The sequence below is a fragment of the Mastomys coucha genome, unplaced genomic scaffold (genome assembly GCF_008632895.1).
Source record: "Mastomys coucha isolate ucsf_1 unplaced genomic scaffold, UCSF_Mcou_1 pScaffold15, whole genome shotgun sequence".
NCBI lineage: Eukaryota > Metazoa > Chordata > Mammalia > Rodentia > Muridae > Mastomys > Mastomys coucha.
This window is the reverse complement of record NW_022196897.1, coordinates 53,085,160-53,105,888: the sequence shown is the minus strand read 5'-3', so window position 1 is coordinate 53,105,888 and position 20,729 is coordinate 53,085,160. Positions and strand designations below refer to the sequence as shown.

General features: G+C 36.0%; 1 protein-coding gene across 1 annotated transcript in view; it reads left to right on the top strand.

Moving 5' to 3' along the window:
* LOC116090254 (sodium channel protein type 1 subunit alpha) overlaps positions 1-20,729 on the top strand; it is a 141,944-nt gene that overhangs the window by 77,978 nt on the left and 43,237 nt on the right. Inside the window, exons 4-17 of the mRNA XM_031370485.1 lie at positions 2,003-2,092; positions 3,802-3,930; positions 5,572-5,663; positions 6,207-6,476; positions 7,822-7,885; positions 8,368-8,509; positions 9,086-9,292; positions 10,888-11,172; positions 12,087-12,434; positions 13,654-13,786; positions 14,524-14,762; positions 15,982-16,155; positions 17,333-17,689; positions 18,768-19,250. Coding sequence (XP_031226345.1) covers positions 2,003-2,092; positions 3,802-3,930; positions 5,572-5,663; positions 6,207-6,476; positions 7,822-7,885; positions 8,368-8,509; positions 9,086-9,292; positions 10,888-11,172; positions 12,087-12,434; positions 13,654-13,786; positions 14,524-14,762; positions 15,982-16,155; positions 17,333-17,689; positions 18,768-19,250 — 3,013 coding nt within the window. The remainder of the gene's footprint in view (positions 1-2,002; positions 2,093-3,801; positions 3,931-5,571; positions 5,664-6,206; positions 6,477-7,821; positions 7,886-8,367; positions 8,510-9,085; positions 9,293-10,887; positions 11,173-12,086; positions 12,435-13,653; positions 13,787-14,523; positions 14,763-15,981; positions 16,156-17,332; positions 17,690-18,767; positions 19,251-20,729) is intronic.

Below are 20,729 nucleotides of genomic sequence, written 5' to 3'. Positions count from 1 at the left end.
ATGCAATGAGGGCTGTCTCTTAGATGACTCTAGATTCTGTCAGGTTGACAACTGATACTATGTATCATGTATGTATTGAATCCCCTAGGTTTTGTGCAAGATAGCCATGTTTCTTGTCATCATCTTTGTAGAGAGGTTCACAGAATTTTCAGTAAAATTAATCACACACACAAAAAAATCTACTTTTGAAGTAAAATACAGGTCAAGCACAGAAATGATATACACCATTTTAAAGACCTCGGGATGATCTTATGACCATATCAGAATCTCAAGAGACTTCAGACTTAGCCAGTTATTCAACTTTCTGATCACCTTTATGAAGTTCAATGATATTAGCTGAATACCTGATTTAAACCACAGAATATAACTCTGGTGCATTACACTGTTCAGTAGAGATTCTGAATCAAAGCTAAAACTGTTCTAAAAGGTTGAAGAGAGTTTGCCTCTGTGGTTCCCTCTGGGTTTATAAGTTTTTGCAACTCAATTCTGATGTGGATATTGATCAGTGAAAAGCTTCATTGACTAAGTTTCTTTTGGTGGCCTTGATCATAATTATTATAAAATACTATTATAAGTATCATAAGGTCATACTAGCAATATCTTTTTTTAAATCCTAAATTCTAAAATCTAAAGAGTTGATCAAGCACAAGTCTCTGGGTTTGATTTGTTCCCTGGCACTACAAAAACAATGACTAAATAAGAAACTTGCATTTAAAAAAAAAAACAAAATCAAAAACCAGCACTACACCAACAAAAGGAGATACAAAACAAGAAAGTAAAATAATAACTAGCAAAAACAATAAAACAACAACAACAACCACAACAACAACAAAAACAAAGGTCCTTCTTTTTGAGTCCAGTTGATCACAAGTAAATCCTTAATCCTGTTAGTCTATCATCGAAAACTAAAGAGTTAACATAAAAAGTGTCTATGTTCACTCAAAAGCTTTTCCCTCTTAGTTTGTATTTCTAGTGCCATCATGTGGTCATTTGATGAAAACTTTCTTTACACCCAATGGAAATATTTTGTGCAGTCAATCAAGTGTAGTAGAAAGAATACCTGATCCTCAGACAGAAAACATGTGTTTTAAGATCCTACGGCCCATCTGTTTTCTTCAGAACTTAGAGGTTATTTCTGGTATTTTTCACTTTTTACGGCCACTTTCAATGGCCTTATTACCTTTTCTTCCTCTGACCTACCACTCAGTGCATACACATTTCTCCAACGGCATTGCTCCATAGTGTTTCATTCCCATTGACTAATCTACAGGATCAAACAACAAAGTCTGTCCACGCTTAACATCCGGGTGTTGAATGTAGGTGGAGCCAGTGGGCGGTGAGTGCGCAGAAAGGAAAAGTGACCAACTAGCCCAAGAACAGCTGTCTCTGTGGAATTTCAATTACATCCCGTTGGCAATGAACCTTGACCCTCACACATCTTCCCCCTTCATCTTCTCATGCTGTTGTACTTACATAAACTCACTCAAAACACAGCTACCCATCATTGCACCATACTCTGCTTTGACCCTGGATTCAAAGTTCTATCCATTAATGACGAGATCTCATTAATGTATTGCAGAAATGCACCTTCCTCGACAATTTACTGTTCTAATTGTGTTATTAATTCAAATCCATGCTTTCTGCTCAACAATGTTGCAAGTCCACATTAAATAAATAAAAAAAAAAGGCATACACCTCTCAACCACCCTCAACCCCCCCCTTAGAAAAGCTCCTTGGGAGGTAATCGTGTTTGTTTAAAAACAACTGCAATAGCAACTTGTATTCTTATGTCCTTCCATACTCTCATTTAATCTGAAATTGTGGAGGTCACACTATGATGTATATTTAACAGAAGACAGTGAAATTTAAGAAGATGAGATAATACACATGCAAATGCTTATCCATGAATCCTGTTGAACTGAGGTTTGGGTTTTTCAGTGTTTCTTATTTTTTTAATATACTATATGAACTTTCTTTCGTATGTTCCTTAACACTAACCTACATTATTCAGCATGTTAATTATGTGCACTATTTTGACAAACTGTGTATTTATGACAATGAGTAACCCTCCTGACTGGACAAAGAATGTAGAGTAAGTTCAATTATATATTTTTAAATGTTTGCTTTTGTACATACATTTGAGATTTTTGAAACTATGTCTCAATGCAGCCTTTAAATAAAACTGGAGATCATTTTTGATAAAGTCATTTATAGACACAATTGTAAAATAGGGCAACAGTCTTTGGGTACCAGGTTCTTTGGTATTGGATTCAGGATCTCTCTTTACTTTTATAACTGGTATAAAGTCTACTAGAAAACTCAATGGTTTTCTATTAGAACACAGTATTTGAGAAAAAAATGATAGAAGTAATGGCAGATAGACAATGTACGCTGGACTTTCAATCCAGATCACCTCCACACTAATTTGGCTAATTAAGAATCAAAAAGGGTAAGCTGTAAAGGCTATATTAAGAACCATATTGAGTCTCATTATCATTAGGCATTTATATTTCATTCAGGTTTATATCTACTTTAAGTGTGATCATCAAGGACTTGGCTAAAATTTCAGGATTATAATACTTGGAAATTCAGTTTATTGAAAGTTAAACAGTCTCCAGTGGAAGGTCAGGAAGCCTTCTCAAAGGCTGGAAGCATTATAACGATACTGACCAGCTCTTGATGCTCCAGTGGAAGGAGAGGCACAGTTTGTAACTGGAGTTGTGGATGCTCCAGTCCCAGCTTTTGTACCTGCCCATGTTCTGACACCTATAACTCTCTGGTTGCTGACCTATCACCCCCACAGTGTTTTCCAAGGCCTCTGCTTCTAGAGCTTCCAAATGGAAGCCAGAGAGAAAATGAACAGATTCTGAAAAAGAAAAAAAAAACATAAGAAACTATGTACCTGATGGATTCTGAAACTATTCAAGTTAACATGTAAGACACACACGAGCACAGCAAACTAAGTAACATAAATATTGTCAAAAGTATTAAGGTGGAGTTTTTTTCACTTCTGAAGGAAAATCATCTTATCCTCCTTCGTACCTGTTCCAACATTTGAGGTAACTCCTAGGAGGCTCTGCTTCTGTTGTTCCATGCCACTTCTGTCACACCATTTCAGATAGTAGCTAGACTAACCATGTGTGGCATGCATTTCTCACACTGGTCTGATAGCCTCTTATTAAAGAACCCTCCATGTAAGAGGAATTGATTCTACTTTTATTTCCATTGGTTTGATACAATAACCTGACTAAGTAACTTAAAGGCAAAAGAGTTATTTTCATCCACAATTCTAGGTTTCACTTTGTTATTTCAAGAAAGTCCAGGCAGCTGCTCACACCACATTCCCAGGCAAAACAGAAACAGATCAAATGAGTGCACACTTAGTACTCATCTAGCATCTTCTAATTTTACTCAGCCTAGGGCCCTAAATCAAGGAATGGTGCTGCCCAATTTCTACTAAGGGAGTCAAGGCAATCCCCTATAATCCCACCAGCCAGCCAGAGCAGCCAAGTACCCGATGAGACTCTCTTCCCCAGTGATTCCAGGTTGGGTTAAGTTGATTTTACAAATTACTCATCATAGAAGTCAAGTTTAAATGAACGTTGTATTTCATGTCAATGGCATTTCAATCAATGGTACTCAATGGTATCAATGGTATTCAATCATGTCAATGGTATTTCAATCAATGGGTTTTGTTTCCTTTGTTGGTATCCATGTTTTTCAAGGACAGAATGCTAAGAAGCTGATGTACTCTGAATGAAAATTACAAAGTCCTTAATTTATTTGGGTACTTGTTTCTAGGTACACCTTCACAGGAATATATACTTTTGAATCACTAATAAAAATTATTGCAAGGGGCTTCTGTTTGGAAGATTTTACTTTCCTTCGAGACCCATGGAACTGGCTGGACTTCACTGTCATTACCTTCGCGTAAGTGCCTTCTCTTTTGGAAACTTGAGAGAAGAATACAGGTTGAATTGCTGTCTGTGCTCAGGTTTTTAAACAACTTGCTTTAATGGTAAAAGCATGCTGGCATGATTTAGGCAACTGAACTCCATGTCTTAATGTTTACCTCAAAAGGGTAAGCCCATTCCACTGCTCCGTGAGAAGTAGCTACAGCAACAATTTTAATATCAATTAAAATCTATCAGAAGACTTCGTATATGCTGGTCTTCTCACACAAATACTCGTAATATTGAAACATAAGTTAGTTATCTCCTGAGCTGGAGGATGGTTTTGAAAGTTCACACAGCAAAATTTATACCGGTGCCATAAATTTGCACTGATCTTTCATGCTCCTGTTGTGCCCCACCCCCATGGCTTCTTTTGTTACCTTTATAGAACAGGAGAAAGCAAGTAGTGATGCTGGAAATAAGATCATAAGAAGAAAAAAACATTTGATCCATTATAAGTCAAATAAAAGGTTATTTCTTGAGCAGATATACCCTGCCTCTATTTCCCTTCTGACTCAATTTTTACTCCCCTCTCGCTCTCGCTCTCTCACTCTTGCTCTCAGTCTTCCTCCCTCTTTCTCTTTTTTAAGCTCTTCTTTATTTTACTCAACACAAACCTTTTCAATATACAGGTTGTACATTCAATCCCTACTTTCCTGTCTTCTCCCTTTCGCTAGTGATAACTCAAGCCCCTCCACACCAGGAAGAGAAGCTGAAAATAATGAGTAGCTATTCAAGAAAGGCCAAAAGTAGGTATGGAGGACAGTGGATTAATACCACTTATGCCATCTGGGTGGCTGACTTTCTGGATATCAGCAAGAGTGAAGAGATACACAGGAGAGGAGTTGGTATCGATATGTTCAGAAATGCAAATACTGAATGTCTGGTCTTAAATGTATAACTTTATATCAGATTGGAATATGAAATCTGCTCCCACGTTTTTCAGCCACAACTTTCAGGACAGTATTTGAGACTTCTCATTCTTGAGAATAAATTAGAGATACCAACAGAGCAGCCTTGAGCCATGTAAGATGCTCTGGTTAATTTGTCCAACTTCTATTCAAAAGTTACATTAGGAAGTGCTAGTCTTGAATGGTGGGGCATTAGGCAAGCTATTATAATTGATAATTTCCATCTGGTGATTTCTTGTATTATTTCTTTTCTAGCTGAAACCATAGGGACTTTGGTTCCAGTTAATTAATTAAATTAATTTCCAAATTTCACATACAATGTTTCTACCTTGCCTTCCAAATGGCATCAAGAATGTATATTTTATGAAATTTATATTTAGTTATGGTATTTATCATGAATAAGACTACACTGATGAAGTCTAAATTTTAATTTGCATCTTACACTATTATTTAAAATCAGCAAAAGCTCTTCATAAAATATCAGATAAATAACTAGTGTCTTTTAAATCTTAAGTAATTTACAGGTAAGTAACAGAGTTTGTAAACCTGGGTAATTTTTTAACTCTTCACACATTTAGACTAATGAGGCTAAAGACCATTCCCGCAATTCTAGGTAGAAGTAATTAGTATAAAGCATAAGGTAATTGTACCTACAAATCTTTCTTTGCATCCTGTTATTGTGTTTGTGTGTGAACTCCTCATTGCAGATATGTGACAGAGTTTGTGGACCTGGGCAATGTCTCAGCGTTGAGAACATTCAGAGTTCTTCGAGCATTGAAAACTATTTCAGTAATTCCAGGTGAGAGCTATATGAAAGCATATAAGTTAGTCAGTGAGTTAACTCTGAGACTTTTTCAACTGCACCTCTTTGCCTGCCATCCATCATTACGGAAAGCCAAGAATCACAAGACTGAGGACTTCCTATAAGATTACTTATATTGTCTCCAGAGGTTTTATCAACCTTAGTGTTTAATTTGTGTATACTCTGATATTCTACCCAAGCAATTTCTACTATAAAATGCATTTTTGTAATGTCAATGTGATTAAGCATTTGTTTCCTATTATATGCATACATTTTTAATTTTTATTCATTATACCCATTGATGACTGTGCAAAACAATCCCATTCTTTGCTAACAAAAGACCAATTATAAGACGTAAGGAAAAACCTACAACAGCATGAAAGGTGTGTTTTTAAATGAAGCTCTACTCTAGAACTTTTTATAGAAAAATGTCCCTGCCATGGGCAGCATTTGGGGACTTAATACATTGATTAAGTGTTTCCAAGAGAATTGAAGGATTTATTTAGTATTTCAGATGCTTAATATGCTTCTTTCTTTCAGGCCTGAAGACCATCGTGGGGGCCCTGATCCAGTCGGTGAAGAAGCTCTCTGACGTCATGATCCTCACTGTGTTCTGTCTCAGTGTCTTTGCTCTAATTGGGCTGCAGCTCTTCATGGGCAACCTGAGGAATAAATGTATACAGTGGCCTCCTACCAATGCTTCCTTTGAGGAGCATAGGATAGAGAAGAATATAACTATGGATTACAACGGCACACTTGTAAATGAAACTGTGTTTGAATTTGACTATAAATCATACATTCAAGACTCAAGTAAGAACCATCATTATGTGTACTTATCTTTTCACAGTTTGCCTGCTTCCTTTCTATTCACAGACTAAAGGTGATCTCAAGGATGTTGTAATCACTTAGAAAATTATCTGATGAAACTTTTGAAAGTATTTAAACACGCTATTTGACTTTTTTATTATTCTTTAATATTTCTTGATAGTCCAGTCGTTATCCCACTCCCAGTCTTCCCTTTGACTCTTCCTCATCCCATACCTCCTCCCTCTTCTCTAAGAGGATGTCCCCACCCCCCAACCTCACCCCACCAAGCCTCCCCACTCCCTGGGACCTCAAGGCTCTCAAGGGTTAAGTGCATCTTCTCTGACTGAACCCAGACCTGGCAGTCCTCTGCGGTATTTCATCTAAGGTCCCTCCCTCTGAGAGTCTTTTACCTCCCTGATCTCTGGTACATTCTAGAGGGTCATCCCACCTCCTATCTTCTGAGGTTGCCTGTTTCCGTTCTCTCTTTCTGTCATTCTTATCTACTCATTTCATTTTTTGAAAGGACACAAAACCCCAATGTAAGTAATAGGGGATAATATATGTGGCTTTGTTTCTAATACTGTTAACCCTTTTTGAATGAGTACTTACAATGGGATGAGTGTGCTGAGGATACTGTGTGAGTGGACAATCTACTGGACACACACTGAGGTTGTTTTTTCCTTGTCAGTCTTTGATAGAAAGGAAATGGATGGTCAAGGAAAACCTTGCAGATATGACTCCTCTAGTAGCTAGTGAAAAGAGGTGTGGACTCATGAGAACTAAGGAGCATTCATAAGATTTGATGTTCCCCTACTATCATTGTTTTAACTTTAATATTTAAGATGTTCTACACTTTTCATTTATTTGTAAGAAACATTATTTGCTTTATGTCCAATTCTGAAATATTTCATTTCATTAAAATATTGATATAGTTGATACAATTTATGAATCAATTGACATATATTATAGAAACTGAAAAATGTAAATTATAATTAATTTGAAAATGTTAACAAGGATATGAAAACAGAACAGGAAAATATGTCATCTTTTTCTTTCAAAATATATAGTTATTTTGAGATATCTATCATTCTCATCTCCTTTGGATGATGAACTTTTTTTTTTTTTACTTCACAAAAGTAGTAGAAAGTACTGATAGCTTTTCATAAATGTTCCATAAGTACCTTGTCCAGTTGAGTATTGATACCCTTAATTTAATAACAGGATTTGAAGGGAGAAAAAAAAACTCATGTGTTTAAGCGGAAGATACGGTATTCATAAACTCACTTAGTGTACCTAACGTACACAATACAAGTGTGTATCACGTGACTTTCTTTTGTTTTTCAAACAGGATATCATTACTTCCTGGAGGGTGTTTTAGATGCACTGCTGTGTGGGAACAGCTCTGATGCAGGGTAAGCTGATTATTTGTGTGAGATGGGAGTATGTCTAGTATGTTCCCATACATATGTGTGTGTATGTGTGTTCGTGTGTATCTCTTTCTCTAGAAATTGACTGATAACAGCAACTAACTCTATACATACTAATTGTCAATAATTATGATATAAATAAAACAGGAAATTATCTAAATATTAAAGTTTTGCCTGTAAAGCAAGAAGCAACACTTTGGTCTGTAATGCTATTTTCTTGATGTACGAATCAAGCTATGAATCACCTTTGGAGACTCCACAGTGAGGGAAAACAGTTACTTAGCAACATCAACACCTTGTAGCTAATAAGATACTATGGAGTCAAAGGTGGGAAATGTATCAGCAATTTGGATTCCACACTCTTGTGTCCTTTAAGTAGTGACTAGATGATTTTGTAAGTATAGGCTTCTACCAGAATAAGAAGACAGCAGAATGTCTTGTCATACTTTTTTTTTCCCCATTTGCAGCCAATGTCCAGAAGGATATGTGTGTGTAAAAGCTGGTAGAAACCCTAATTATGGTTACACAAGCTTTGATACCTTCAGTTGGGCATTTTTGTCCCTGTTTCGACTGATGACTCAGGACTTCTGGGAAAATCTTTACCAACTGGTGAGAATCTGAAGAGATACTTACTGCATTTAAGTAAAAGCGTGTAAGAACACAAACTGAGTCATGAAATGCAACCCACAGCATGATACAGTAGAGAGAGAATGACTTGAAATCAGAGATCTGGGCTCCTCTATCCCGTTGATTATAATACAAGTTAAATGGAGTAAAGCCAAGGAGAGTAATTTTGTTCTGTTTTCTCCATGACTTGAATTCTATTTCTCATTCTTCTTAGATACAATTTCTCCTAAACAAAAGCCAAGTCTCCCCTCTTCCCTGTCCTTCGCTCAAGTATTACCTTTTCTGTTGGTCTCTTAATTCCCATGAAAGGCTCAGCTTTTTCATGGTGGTCCCCATTGCTTTCCATCAACTGCTATTCCTGGTGAATCCAAGAATCCCTTACTATGACTATGAATGCTTGTCTCAAAGAAGAAAGAAGAGATAGAGGTTAAAGAAATACTGAAGGGACACAAATGTTAATTTTGTCAAGAGTTCTGCCACATACACAAGTAAGTTGAAATGTGAAGTCACCCAATACTGACGTAATTGTAAAAATAATTCTCACATTCTTGTTTCTAGACATTGCGTGCTGCTGGGAAAACATATATGATATTTTTTGTGCTCGTGATTTTCTTGGGCTCATTCTACCTGATAAACTTGATCCTGGCTGTGGTGGCCATGGCCTATGAGGAACAGAACCAGGCCACGCTGGAGGAAGCTGAACAGAAAGAGGCAGAGTTTCAGCAGATGCTGGAGCAACTTAAGAAGCAGCAGGAGGCTGCACAGGTACTCAGCAGTTCAAGTAGGTCTTAATCTCAGACCTTTGCTTCTCTAGTCTTCTGGTATCACTTCTTATCTTGTTTGTTTCATACTACTTCTCTTACTGCCATGTTACAAAGAGCTGTAATGAAACAAAAGGCAGAGTCATCTGACAGGACGTAAGGAAGCTGAGAACAGCAAGCTCCAAGAATTTCTATGTGGATCATCTCTTTAGTTTGAGTTGGCCCAGTCACATCACTAATTTGTACAAAGCTGTTTTTACACTAGCCATAGAAGACGTTTTTATGATATTTTTTATCACTTTAAGGAGAACCAAGAATAAAAAGAAATAGTAACTTTGGGGGGGTTGGGTTTTTTTTCCCCCAAGTAAAAAATCTTTTACTCAAATATAATGGCATTTGAAAAGTATCATAAGGCAACAATGTTTTCTGACAAGGGAATTCATTTGTTGTCATATAAAGTCCTTTTGGCCATTTCATTAAAGTAAGTTCTTATTTTCTTTATTCAATAATACAATGCCTTTAGGTGGGGTTGTTCAATTTCCCTTATAATAAAATGTTCTCTCGTGCAAAACCATCCACTAGGCAAAGAAGCATCATTAGCAATATGGAGTAATAAAATAGGGCTTACTTGATCTTTCTGTGACTTGTCAGTGTTCCTGGTACACTGAATGAAAAAATGAATCCGATCTCCCACATTTCCTTGTGGTTTCTAAATGGGACATATCAATTCATTATGTGTATTTTCAAAAAGACTAATACAACTTTATTTAAGTCAAATTTTATTTGGAACCATCTTGACCATTAAAAAAAAGAGTTACTTCAGGCATGCTAATTTACTTGCTACAGTTCTATATTAAGGGTATTGTGGGAAGAATGTTGACTATGACGTGCCTACTTCATAGCAGAACAAGCTGTAACCACGCAGCATGTCACTCCATAACTAGTAAGAGCCAATGTTGAGATGAAGATTATTGGGATGGCTTTCAGAGAACTAAACATCTTAACTTGCTTAGTAGAAAGCTCTCAACTCTGTCTCCTTCCTAGAGATGATAGTATCATGGGGGAGTGAGGAAGAGACTACGATACCTTTCATAATGCTGATTATGTGGAACATATCCACATATGTTGATAATATGTGGGGGGTATTGAACACTTTTATAAACATAGAAACCTGAGAAGACCCATGCCCACTACCTCATTACCAGCTTTGAGTGGGATCTCGAGTAATTCCTCAGTCTTTCTTCCATGTTCCAGCCTGTTTTTCAAAGAAATGAAGATAATGCCCATTCTGTACTTACTTTTAGAATAGGTTGAACCCACAAGTCTTTTTATGCTACTATTGATTGCCAATGAATCTTATGAATCTTTGTGGCATCAGGCAGAATTAATAAATGTTACCATGGAGAAAGGTAGATTATTTTTAAAATTCCTTATTAGTCAAGAAGAAAAATAAATCCCGTCATACCTGGAAAACATCTTCTAGATGATATTTGTTTAAGTTAGCTCATATTTTGTACATGATATGCCAAACTTGATCATCTTAAAGGTTTTAAGCGGTCGCCTCTTACATCACATTGACATAATTTCTCCTCTATATAGCAGGCAGCGGCTGCAACAGCATCAGAACATTCTAGGGAGCCCAGTGCAGCAGGCAGGCTCTCAGATAGCTCTTCAGAAGCCTCCAAGTTGAGTTCAAAGAGTGCTAAAGAAAGACGGAATCGGAGGAAAAAAAGGAAACAGAAAGAGCAATCTGGAGGAGAAGAGAAAGATGATGATGAATTCCATAAATCTGAGTCTGAAGACAGCATCAGGAGGAAGGGGTTTCGCTTCTCCATAGAAGGGAATAGACTGACATATGAAAAGAGGTACTCTTCCCCACATCAGGTATGCACTGCAGAGTTCTCAGATGCATGGATGAGAGTGAGCCAGCGGAGGAGAGAATTTAAATAGATGCCTAGGTTTTCATCAACCGAATTTACTACTCTTGCGTCATGTGAAAGTTTTACTTCCCATCCACATAATATGCAAATCTGCTCTTAAGTGCTTTTAAAATAATACAGGTTTGGAAGTCAGGAGAACTGGGTTTTCATGTTAAATGTGCCTTCTGGTAATTGTAATTAATAACATTTAATCTTGCAGCTATCCTAACAACATGAACAAAATGTAGACTAGGAGTTAACTACTCAGAAATGTACCTTTGGTTAATTTAAGACACTACATTGGTTGTCTTCCCATAACTTCCTTATCAATTGTTCCATGAACTTCGAAAATACTACTCATGGTAAACTTTACAAAAAAGTATACCATTCAGAATTCCAGAATTTTTAATTTCTGGTTCTACAGATAATCTGTTTTACAGGCGAATCAAAAAAATAACATGGTTTTAGGAAACTGAACTAAAATAGTCTGTGAAAACTATTGTTGGAATTATCCAAAAAGGAAAGAGAAATTAAAAACCAGTACTGTCTTGCTGCCCATGTTCATTGCATCTGGATGAATTCACAGAGAGATTCTTAAGGATGTCTCTGTTTAAACTTGAGACATGGTGGTTGGGTATTTTTCTCCCATTACTTTAGGCTCCATCCCAGCTATCTGTTACTTCATATCGATGGCTGGAAGCCAAACTGTACAGAACTAATTTAATCTCATCTGAATGCCAATAAATTATATTAATCAGAAGGAATGTGCTACCCTCTCTAAAATAACGATGAAATATTCTTCAACTTAAATGTGCAAAACTATTTCAACAGGCTGTTCTAACATAATTTTACTTTTTGTCATGTGTTTCAAACTTTCAGTCTCTGTTGAGCATTCGTGGTTCCCTGTTCTCCCCAAGACGCAATAGCAGAACAAGCCTTTTCAGCTTTAGAGGGAGAGCCAAGGATGTAGGGTCTGAGAATGATTTTGCTGATGATGAACACAGCACCTTTGAGGATAATGAGAGCCGTAGAGACTCACTGTTTGTTCCCAGAAGACATGGAGAACGGCGCAACAGTAACCTGAGCCAAACCAGCAGGTCCTCCCGAATGCTGGCGGTGTTTCCAGCAAATGGGAAGATGCACAGCACAGTGGATTGCAATGGTGTGGTTTCCTTGGTTGGTGGACCCTCAGTTCCTACATCGCCAGTTGGACAGCTTCTGCCAGAGGTGATAATAGATAAGCCAGCTACTGATGACAATGTAAGAAAGTTTTACATAGTTCAGGCATGGCTGGCCTATGATTGCTGCACCAGCCAGTGTTTCTACAGAATGGAACTCTTGAGAATGATTCCTGGTTGGTCGAGCTGAGAATGCACCTGCATCTTGTAGCACCTTTAAAAGACTAACCGACTAAATGTTAGAGCCTCAGCACTCCTTGCACAAACCTGAATGCATTATCTACTGTATATGCTAAGGATTAATTGAACAATAATTACTGCCTTGGATGATTTGCTATGTACCCATACCGAATTTACATACGGAGACATTACCCCTAGCGCCCTATTATTATAAGATTAAATGAATGACTTTTAAGTGTAAAGGGTGTATAGTAAATCTTCCCACCAGTTTATCTGGGCTTTAGTTCAGATTTTCAAAAACACTGTGCATAGATAGCTTCATCATTACCTAAGATTTCTAGGGTCCATATTTACCTCACCAAAACAAATGCTGATATAGGTATTCACAAAACCAACCTACACAGAGACACCAACCAATAAATTATTAACCGAGATTAAAATAATTGTCTGTATAATGAAGGAGTATTGTGTGTCTGTTACTGTACATTCAGATAAGAACTTTCTAAGCAATGGCTGCTTCCTCTTAACTGTTCACTCACTTGGAAATATATCAGCATGATGAGGCATGACTCCGTGTAAATTAGGTGACTTATTGCTTTGGTACTCTGGATGAAACTGTTGCCCCTGCATCACATGTATGGATGAGTGTGTACTTTGTAATAAATGACTATGCTTTATGCTTAGAAAATGAGATGACAGCTAAGTGTGCTATAGTGTTCAGTATTTTCTTAAAATGAAATGGCTGTTTTCTCGAATGTGAAAAATGACTTGACCATATTTAAGGGATTAAGATTTGATAGTGTGATCATTAATTGAAAACAAGCTATGCAAAGCTTTACTGACTATATTTTGTTCACGTCATATTTTATAAGAGTATAGAATCAAGGGGTCAAATTTTAAATTTTCCTTTACAACTACATGGTTAACAGTTTGAATAATCCAGGATAATGACCCAATAAGTCACCAATATCTGCCATTGGCCATTAAAGATGCATGATGCATGTGTTTCATGAAAATCACTGTCTCCATTTGATTCTGTGCCGTATTGCTCAAGCTAATCATTTAATGACTTGGCATTTGCTTTACAGGGAACGACCACTGAAACTGAGATGAGAAAGAGGAGGTCAAGTTCTTTCCATGTTTCCATGGACTTTCTCGAAGATCCTTCCCAGAGACAGAGGGCAATGAGCATAGCCAGCATCTTAACAAATACAGTTGAAGGTTTGTAACAAACGCTACCTCCATCAGTTCTGCAGTCTTGCCATATCTTACTGGAGCCAAATATCTCTACTTCTGTGTTGGCAAGTACATTCTAGGAACAAAAGGAAAGGGAGCAGTCCTACTAGTAAATGGGTGGCTATGTACTCTGAAAGCACTGCATACTAAATTCAATGTTCTAAGTTTCTGAACTTTTAATGTCTTAATAGTATGTGAGAACTGTTAAGAGACTTCTAATCCATTAGTCACAAACCCTTTGTTGCAATTTGCTTCAAACTTCAGCAGGATGGTTCCTTCCATTACAATCTGAAATAAGTTTAATATTGGAGAAAAAACAAGTCACTTTCACAAAATCAAAGTATAAAGGATGATTTTTTTTATATCACATTTTAATTGTTGCCCTAAATCTTAAAATTGTGTAGCCTATTGGTAACATGAAACTTTACACAGAGTGAAGAGTTCCAAGCTACATTCCCGTGGAACCTTTGTCTATATGACCAACCACTGTACTAGAGACCAAGTGTTAAGCAACAGTGCAAAACAAAACAAAACGAAAAGATTTCTTTCCTATCTCTACTTTATGTACATGTCTGATGATAGCTGTATCATTTTATCAAGTAATTATCTTTACAGCAAAGAGAAATATGTTTGCTACTGAGAGCATGTTTAGTGGATCTAAAATAAACATGTACTCAGAAAATAATTGATTATTGTTCCTTCTTTTTTTTTTTAAAATCTAGAACTAGAAGAATCCAGACAGAAATGTCCACCCTGTTGGTATAAATTTTCCAACATATTCTTAATCTGGGACTGTTCTCCATATTGGCTAAAAGTTAAACATATTGTCAACCTGGTGGTGATGGACCCATTTGTTGACCTGGCCATTACTATCTGTATTGTGTTAAATACTCTTTTCATGGCTATGGAGCACTACCCCATGACTGATCATTTCAATCATGTACTTACAGTGGGAAACTTGGTAAGTGTGCAAGAAGGCCTTCAAATTTTCTGATTAAGAAACTGTTTATTATGTTCAATAGTTCATTAGCCCTCTTTCAACCATGATTTCTGCACCCCTAAGGCAATTACATTCAGCAGACTACATACTGCAATGTGCAAAATAATGGCCTTCAATATCTGTACAAAAACTGAGAAATAGATAGGCCTGTAATAATAATTAAAAAGTCAATAGTGCTGTTATTTCTGAATCTAATGCCACATTCTTCTTTAAATGATAGCATCACTATGTCCTAGCTCTAGGTGGTTCAAATAAGGTCATGAGTTCTCTTCCTTATATGTTCTTTCAAAGAATGATCAACAACCCAAAAGTGTTTCTATCTTTTTTCCTTCTAGGGTCTAAGGAGTCTAAGTTCTGTTTAAAAGATCTACTCTAGAAAGAGATCATGAAATATTGACAATACCTAGTATATTTTGTACATAATATGATTAGTAAGCTCATTTTTAATGAAAGTTTCAACTTAATACTGTCCATTTTTTACTTTAAAGCATAAATTATTAAAATGTTTTCCAGTGGACTCAACTTAGAAGTCTCAGTTTTTATTTGAAGGAAGAACTATCTAAAGTATAACATATATTCTATGTAATATTTAGGAGACCATTTAGAATTTTGCTGATATAGACAATGTAAATATACATATGTTATAGTGTATTCATATTTTTAAATCTCTACTATTTAGATTCTGGAAACACACTTTTAGTGCATGTGAATAATATTAATGATAGTGATGAGAATAATATAAAAAAAGGTACACATGATTTGGAGGGAATAAAAATAAACTTACAAATAAAATGTTTTCGGGCAAAATCTTGTCTAGGTGACATGAGATCTGGAAAGAAAAGGAATGGAATGAACATTGTTAAAATTGTACATTGCTGCTCAAATTCTAATTTAGCTATTTTCTAGTTGGTTAGTAATAGATGGGCATTTACATACCTTGAAATATTGTTCTCTTTATCTGTAATAGAATAATTCTAGTATTTATACTACCTTTTTATTGAGCTTCTATGAGCATAAAACAGTAAAGTAATGTAAGCCAGCCTTGTCAAATAAATTTGTAGAATAATCCTAAAATCAGCAATGGAAAGGTAGCATTAGCCCTTTATCCTAAAAAAAAAAAAAGTTATCTTTGATATTATTATTATCTAATATAATTTGGATAATTTGGTTTTGGTCTTAGGTTTTCACTGGGATCTTCACAGCAGAAATGTTCCTGAAAATCATTGCCATGGACCCTTACTATTATTTCCAAGAAGGCTGGAATATCTTTGATGGTTTCATTGTGACACTCAGCCTGGTAGAACTTGGCCTTGCCAATGTGGAAGGATTGTCAGTTCTCCGTTCATTTAGACTGGTAAACAAGACAACAGCAATAATAACTGTTTTCCCCAGCGGCGTTCTCTTATAGTGCTTCCATATACTTTTCCACAAAACTATTAACATTTTACATTTTTGTATAGGTTGATACCCCTAGATGGGGAATAATATCTCTCAGGTAATATTTGTATTTTTTTAAAAAGCAACTTTCTTCTGAAAAGTATATTTATGTAAGCTTTCTAATGCTATCATTAATAAGTTTTCAGTGCTGGGTTACATAATCCAGAGCTTTGAGCATGTTCTGCTACTGAACTGTCACTAACCCTGTCATGTGAACACTAATATGATTTTCTGTTGCTGTGTTGACAAAGTGTTGTTTCTAATGACTTGGGCAATTAATACTCTCAAACTGAAGAAGTGTATTTAATAGAAATGGTTAATAACTTAATAAAGGTTGAAAATGTAAATAGTCCTTTGATATTTACATAAAAGGTATGCATGCAATTCTACTTCTAAAAAATACATTCCATCAAAACAAAAGTTTGTAGGACTATCAAAGATAGATAGATGATAGATGGATAGATAGATAGATGATAGATAGATAGATAGATAGATAGATAGATAGATAGATAGATAGATAGATAGATTCATATAAATGCCCTGAAGATGGAGTAAGAGTCATAGTAAATATTCCAGGTTTAACAATGCGTTACATTTATTTATATTTTTACTCCAGTATAATGTTAATAGATAATAAATATTTTTCATTTTATTTACATCAAAGCTCTTAATGCAATGTTACTTAGAACCTTTTTGACAAATGAATCCTTTGGCAGAAATTATTCACATTCAGATGTCCATATGACACTATAAAATTTGGCAGGTGGTCTCAGATAAGCAAATTGAAGAATATAGTTTCCAATATACAACTAAGAATTCACTTTCAGAAAAGAATCACATTATTAACATCTGAAAAAGCTAGATTCTTCCCACAAGGACTAAATATTAACTATGAATCTGAGAAGGTTAGAGCAAGATAATGTAAACGGATTTTTTTAGGGGTGTGTAGTGCTAGCAATGAATCTCATGGCTGCGTGCCTGCTAAGGAGGTGTTCTGTCTCTGAGCTGCAGCCCCTTATTCCTTAGTAAGCCTCAAGATAATTAACGCTTGTGAAGATCATAATAAGGTATATTAATTTGTTCTCATTTTCTAGCTCCGAGTGTTCAAGTTGGCAAAATCCTGGCCCACACTGAATATGCTAATTAAGATCATTGGCAATTCTGTGGGCGCACTGGGCAACCTGACCCTGGTGTTAGCCATCATCGTCTTCATTTTTGCCGTGGTTGGCATGCAGCTGTTTGGCAAAAGTTACAAAGACTGTGTCTGCAAAATTGCCACTGACTGCAAGCTGCCGCGCTGGCACATGCACGACTTCTTCCACTCCTTCCTGATCGTGTTCCGTGTGCTGTGCGGGGAGTGGATAGAGACCATGTGGGACTGCATGGAGGTCGCGGGCCAGGCCATGTGCCTTACTGTCTTCATGATGGTCATGGTGATTGGGAACCTTGTGGTATGTACCCAAGCTAGATATGCATTTCAGAAATACATCAATAGCATAACAAATTTGTGTCCATTTTATTAAAAAATAACTTTCATAATCATCTATTTTAAATGCTTCTGATCTTAAGATAGGTATATCTTCTTAATCTAAAAAATACTTTAATATGGCAAAGTATAGTATCACAATATACTGTGGTAATATATAAATATATTTTAGAAATAAATGTATATATACTAATATTATCTATAATTCTTTTATTCTCAACTCCATATTTTACAGCTTTATTGTTTTTTTAAGACAGGGTTTCTTGGTGTATCCCTGGCTGTCCTGAAACTTGCTCTGTAGATCAAGCTGGCCTTGAACTCAGAGATCTAACTTCTAAGTACTGGGATTAAAGGCATGCACCACCACCACCTGGATTCTCAACTCCATTTTATCCTATCACATCATCACATTCAGTTATTAAATTGCATAAGATTGTTAAAAATTTACACAAATCTGCCATGTTATATGTGTGTATGGGGGGGCGGGGTTAGAGGAGGAATTTTATTATAAGATAGTGTAAACAAGAATGGTCCATGCATATGTTGAAGACTTTCATCCTAAATTTGGACATGATCATGATCTATTCAGTTATCATCCAACAACATAAAACCACCAAGGGATAAACCCCACAATACATTTTAATACATAATTGCAAATATTAATCATTTTTAAATTTAGAATTGTTAAAGTATCTCAGTAAATATATCTTCTTTTACTCATATAATTTTAAATATAATGATAGACTAATTCATTCAAATTCTTTATTTTGTGTATGGGAGATCTTGAGAGCAGTAGAAAGAATCCCTCATGTATATAGAGACGGAGCAATATCACAAATTCAGACAGCCTAAAACTTTTCCAGGGCTGGATGTTAAACCCAGGGCCTTATGTGTTCTGATCTTGTCCCACCTAACTTCTAGTGGACACCTATGCTATATTATGCTCATATAGCATTAGGTTATTTATTCTATGCCTAAGGAAATAAGAGATCGTATGTTCTTCCCTGTGTTGTTGTAAACATATACTTATGTCTGTTTTCAAGGTCCTGAACCTCTTTCTGGCTTTGCTTCTGAGCTCATTCAGTGCAGACAACCTTGCGGCCACTGATGATGACAATGAAATGAACAACCTTCAGATTGCTGTGGACAGGATGCACAAAGGAATAGCTTATGTAAAAAGAAAAATATACGAATTCATTCAACAATCCTTTGTTAGGAAACAGAAGATTCTAGATGAAATTAAGCCACTTGATGATCTAAACAACAGAAAAGAAAATTGTATATCTAACCACACAACAGAAATTGGGAAAGATCTGGACTGTCTGAAAGATGTGAATGGAACCACGAGTGGCATAGGGACTGGTAGCAGCGTGGAAAAGTACATCATTGATGAGAGTGACTACATGTCATTCATAAACAACCCCAGCCTCACCGTGACTGTGCCCATTGCTGTGGGAGAGTCTGACTTTGAGAACTTAAACACAGAGGACTTTAGCAGTGAATCAGATCTAGAAGAAAGCAAAGAGGTAAGATGCTATAAATTGGGGAGGTAAACATTTATGTATATATATATGTATATATGTATGGATTATATTGTCTGTATTAATGATTTTGTAGAACCTTTTTGATATAACATCAAATATTATTTCATTGAGATACCAAAGATCTAATCTCAGGAAGATGAATGCCAAAGCAAAATGTAATATACTGATGTGTGAGTTTTCTCATTCTTATTAAAGACTATCTGTTAAATGGGTAACAAATAGTGAATGAAAAACTAGCAATATTAGTTACTTAATCCTTGTAATGAACAGAGAAGCGACATATTGTTCTAACATTTCCAGTAAAAAAAAAAAAATGACAAAACAAAAAAACCAACCAGCTTTGGCTGTATAAGAGCATGTAACCTATGAGAAGTGGAACCTCGCCTTGAACCTGAAGCTTTCGTTTATAAGGTTTTATATTTTTGTGTGTGTTGTCTTAGCTCAAATACATTGAAGTGAACTTCAGAAAGAAGTGATCCATACCAATCCTCACATTAAAATTACATAATGTCATAAAATAATACGGTGCTAGGAATTGGATGGCTTACACAATATTTTATTTATTCACAGTTCTTGAAAGCAGACAATTCAAGATGTGGTACTGCGGAGTCAGGGTCTGGGGAGGGCTATTTGCTAATGTTGTAGATGTCCACCTTCTCATTGTGTCTTTACAAGGTCTGACTGTGATATGTGCACAAAACAGAAATAGATCTGTTGTCTCTTCCACAACTTGTAAGGGCATCATTCTATTGGATTAGAATCTTGGCATCATTTGATATGTAGAGCTCATTAACAAACTCCACCTTCAGTTATATAGAGACTCCCAGTTTCAGCATTTGGATTTAGGACAAAAGAATGCGTGGGAGAATGCAATTCAGTCTATGAGATCGTACTTGAAAATATTAAAGCTAAAACATTCGTGGACATTAGGAGAGTCTCTGACTTGGGCTAACTAACCATTACTATTTCTCAACAACCAACACATTCCTGTGTGTATTGCTAGCTATGGTGTTCAGTAGTTTGTGTGTCCTGGATGTTATCTTTCTAGCTACATTTTCATCTTATAGTAGACTATCTGCAGTGTAGGAAAGGAGTAATTTTGTAAGACAGTTCTGAAGAAGTAAAAAACTGAGATTATGCGTGCCATGCTATTATGGAAGTCTCAAAGATAACAAAGTATAGTTAGAGCTTACATAATCTAAATATTTTCAAAACATCAATAGGTCAAGGATACTCTACTCCTAATAAAAATTGATTGGTATATATACCATGATCAAGAGAAACAATGGTGTGTTTTGGTTGGTAGTTGTCTAGAGCAGAAAGCATTGACATATGACATAATTTTAGGTTGTTGAATATGTCTATTTAATGATGATTCAAGCTTTTATAACAACTTTTGTGTCATATGGGTAACTTCCACTTTTAGAAGTAGGAGCTAATATTAAAGCTAGCAATGGCTGC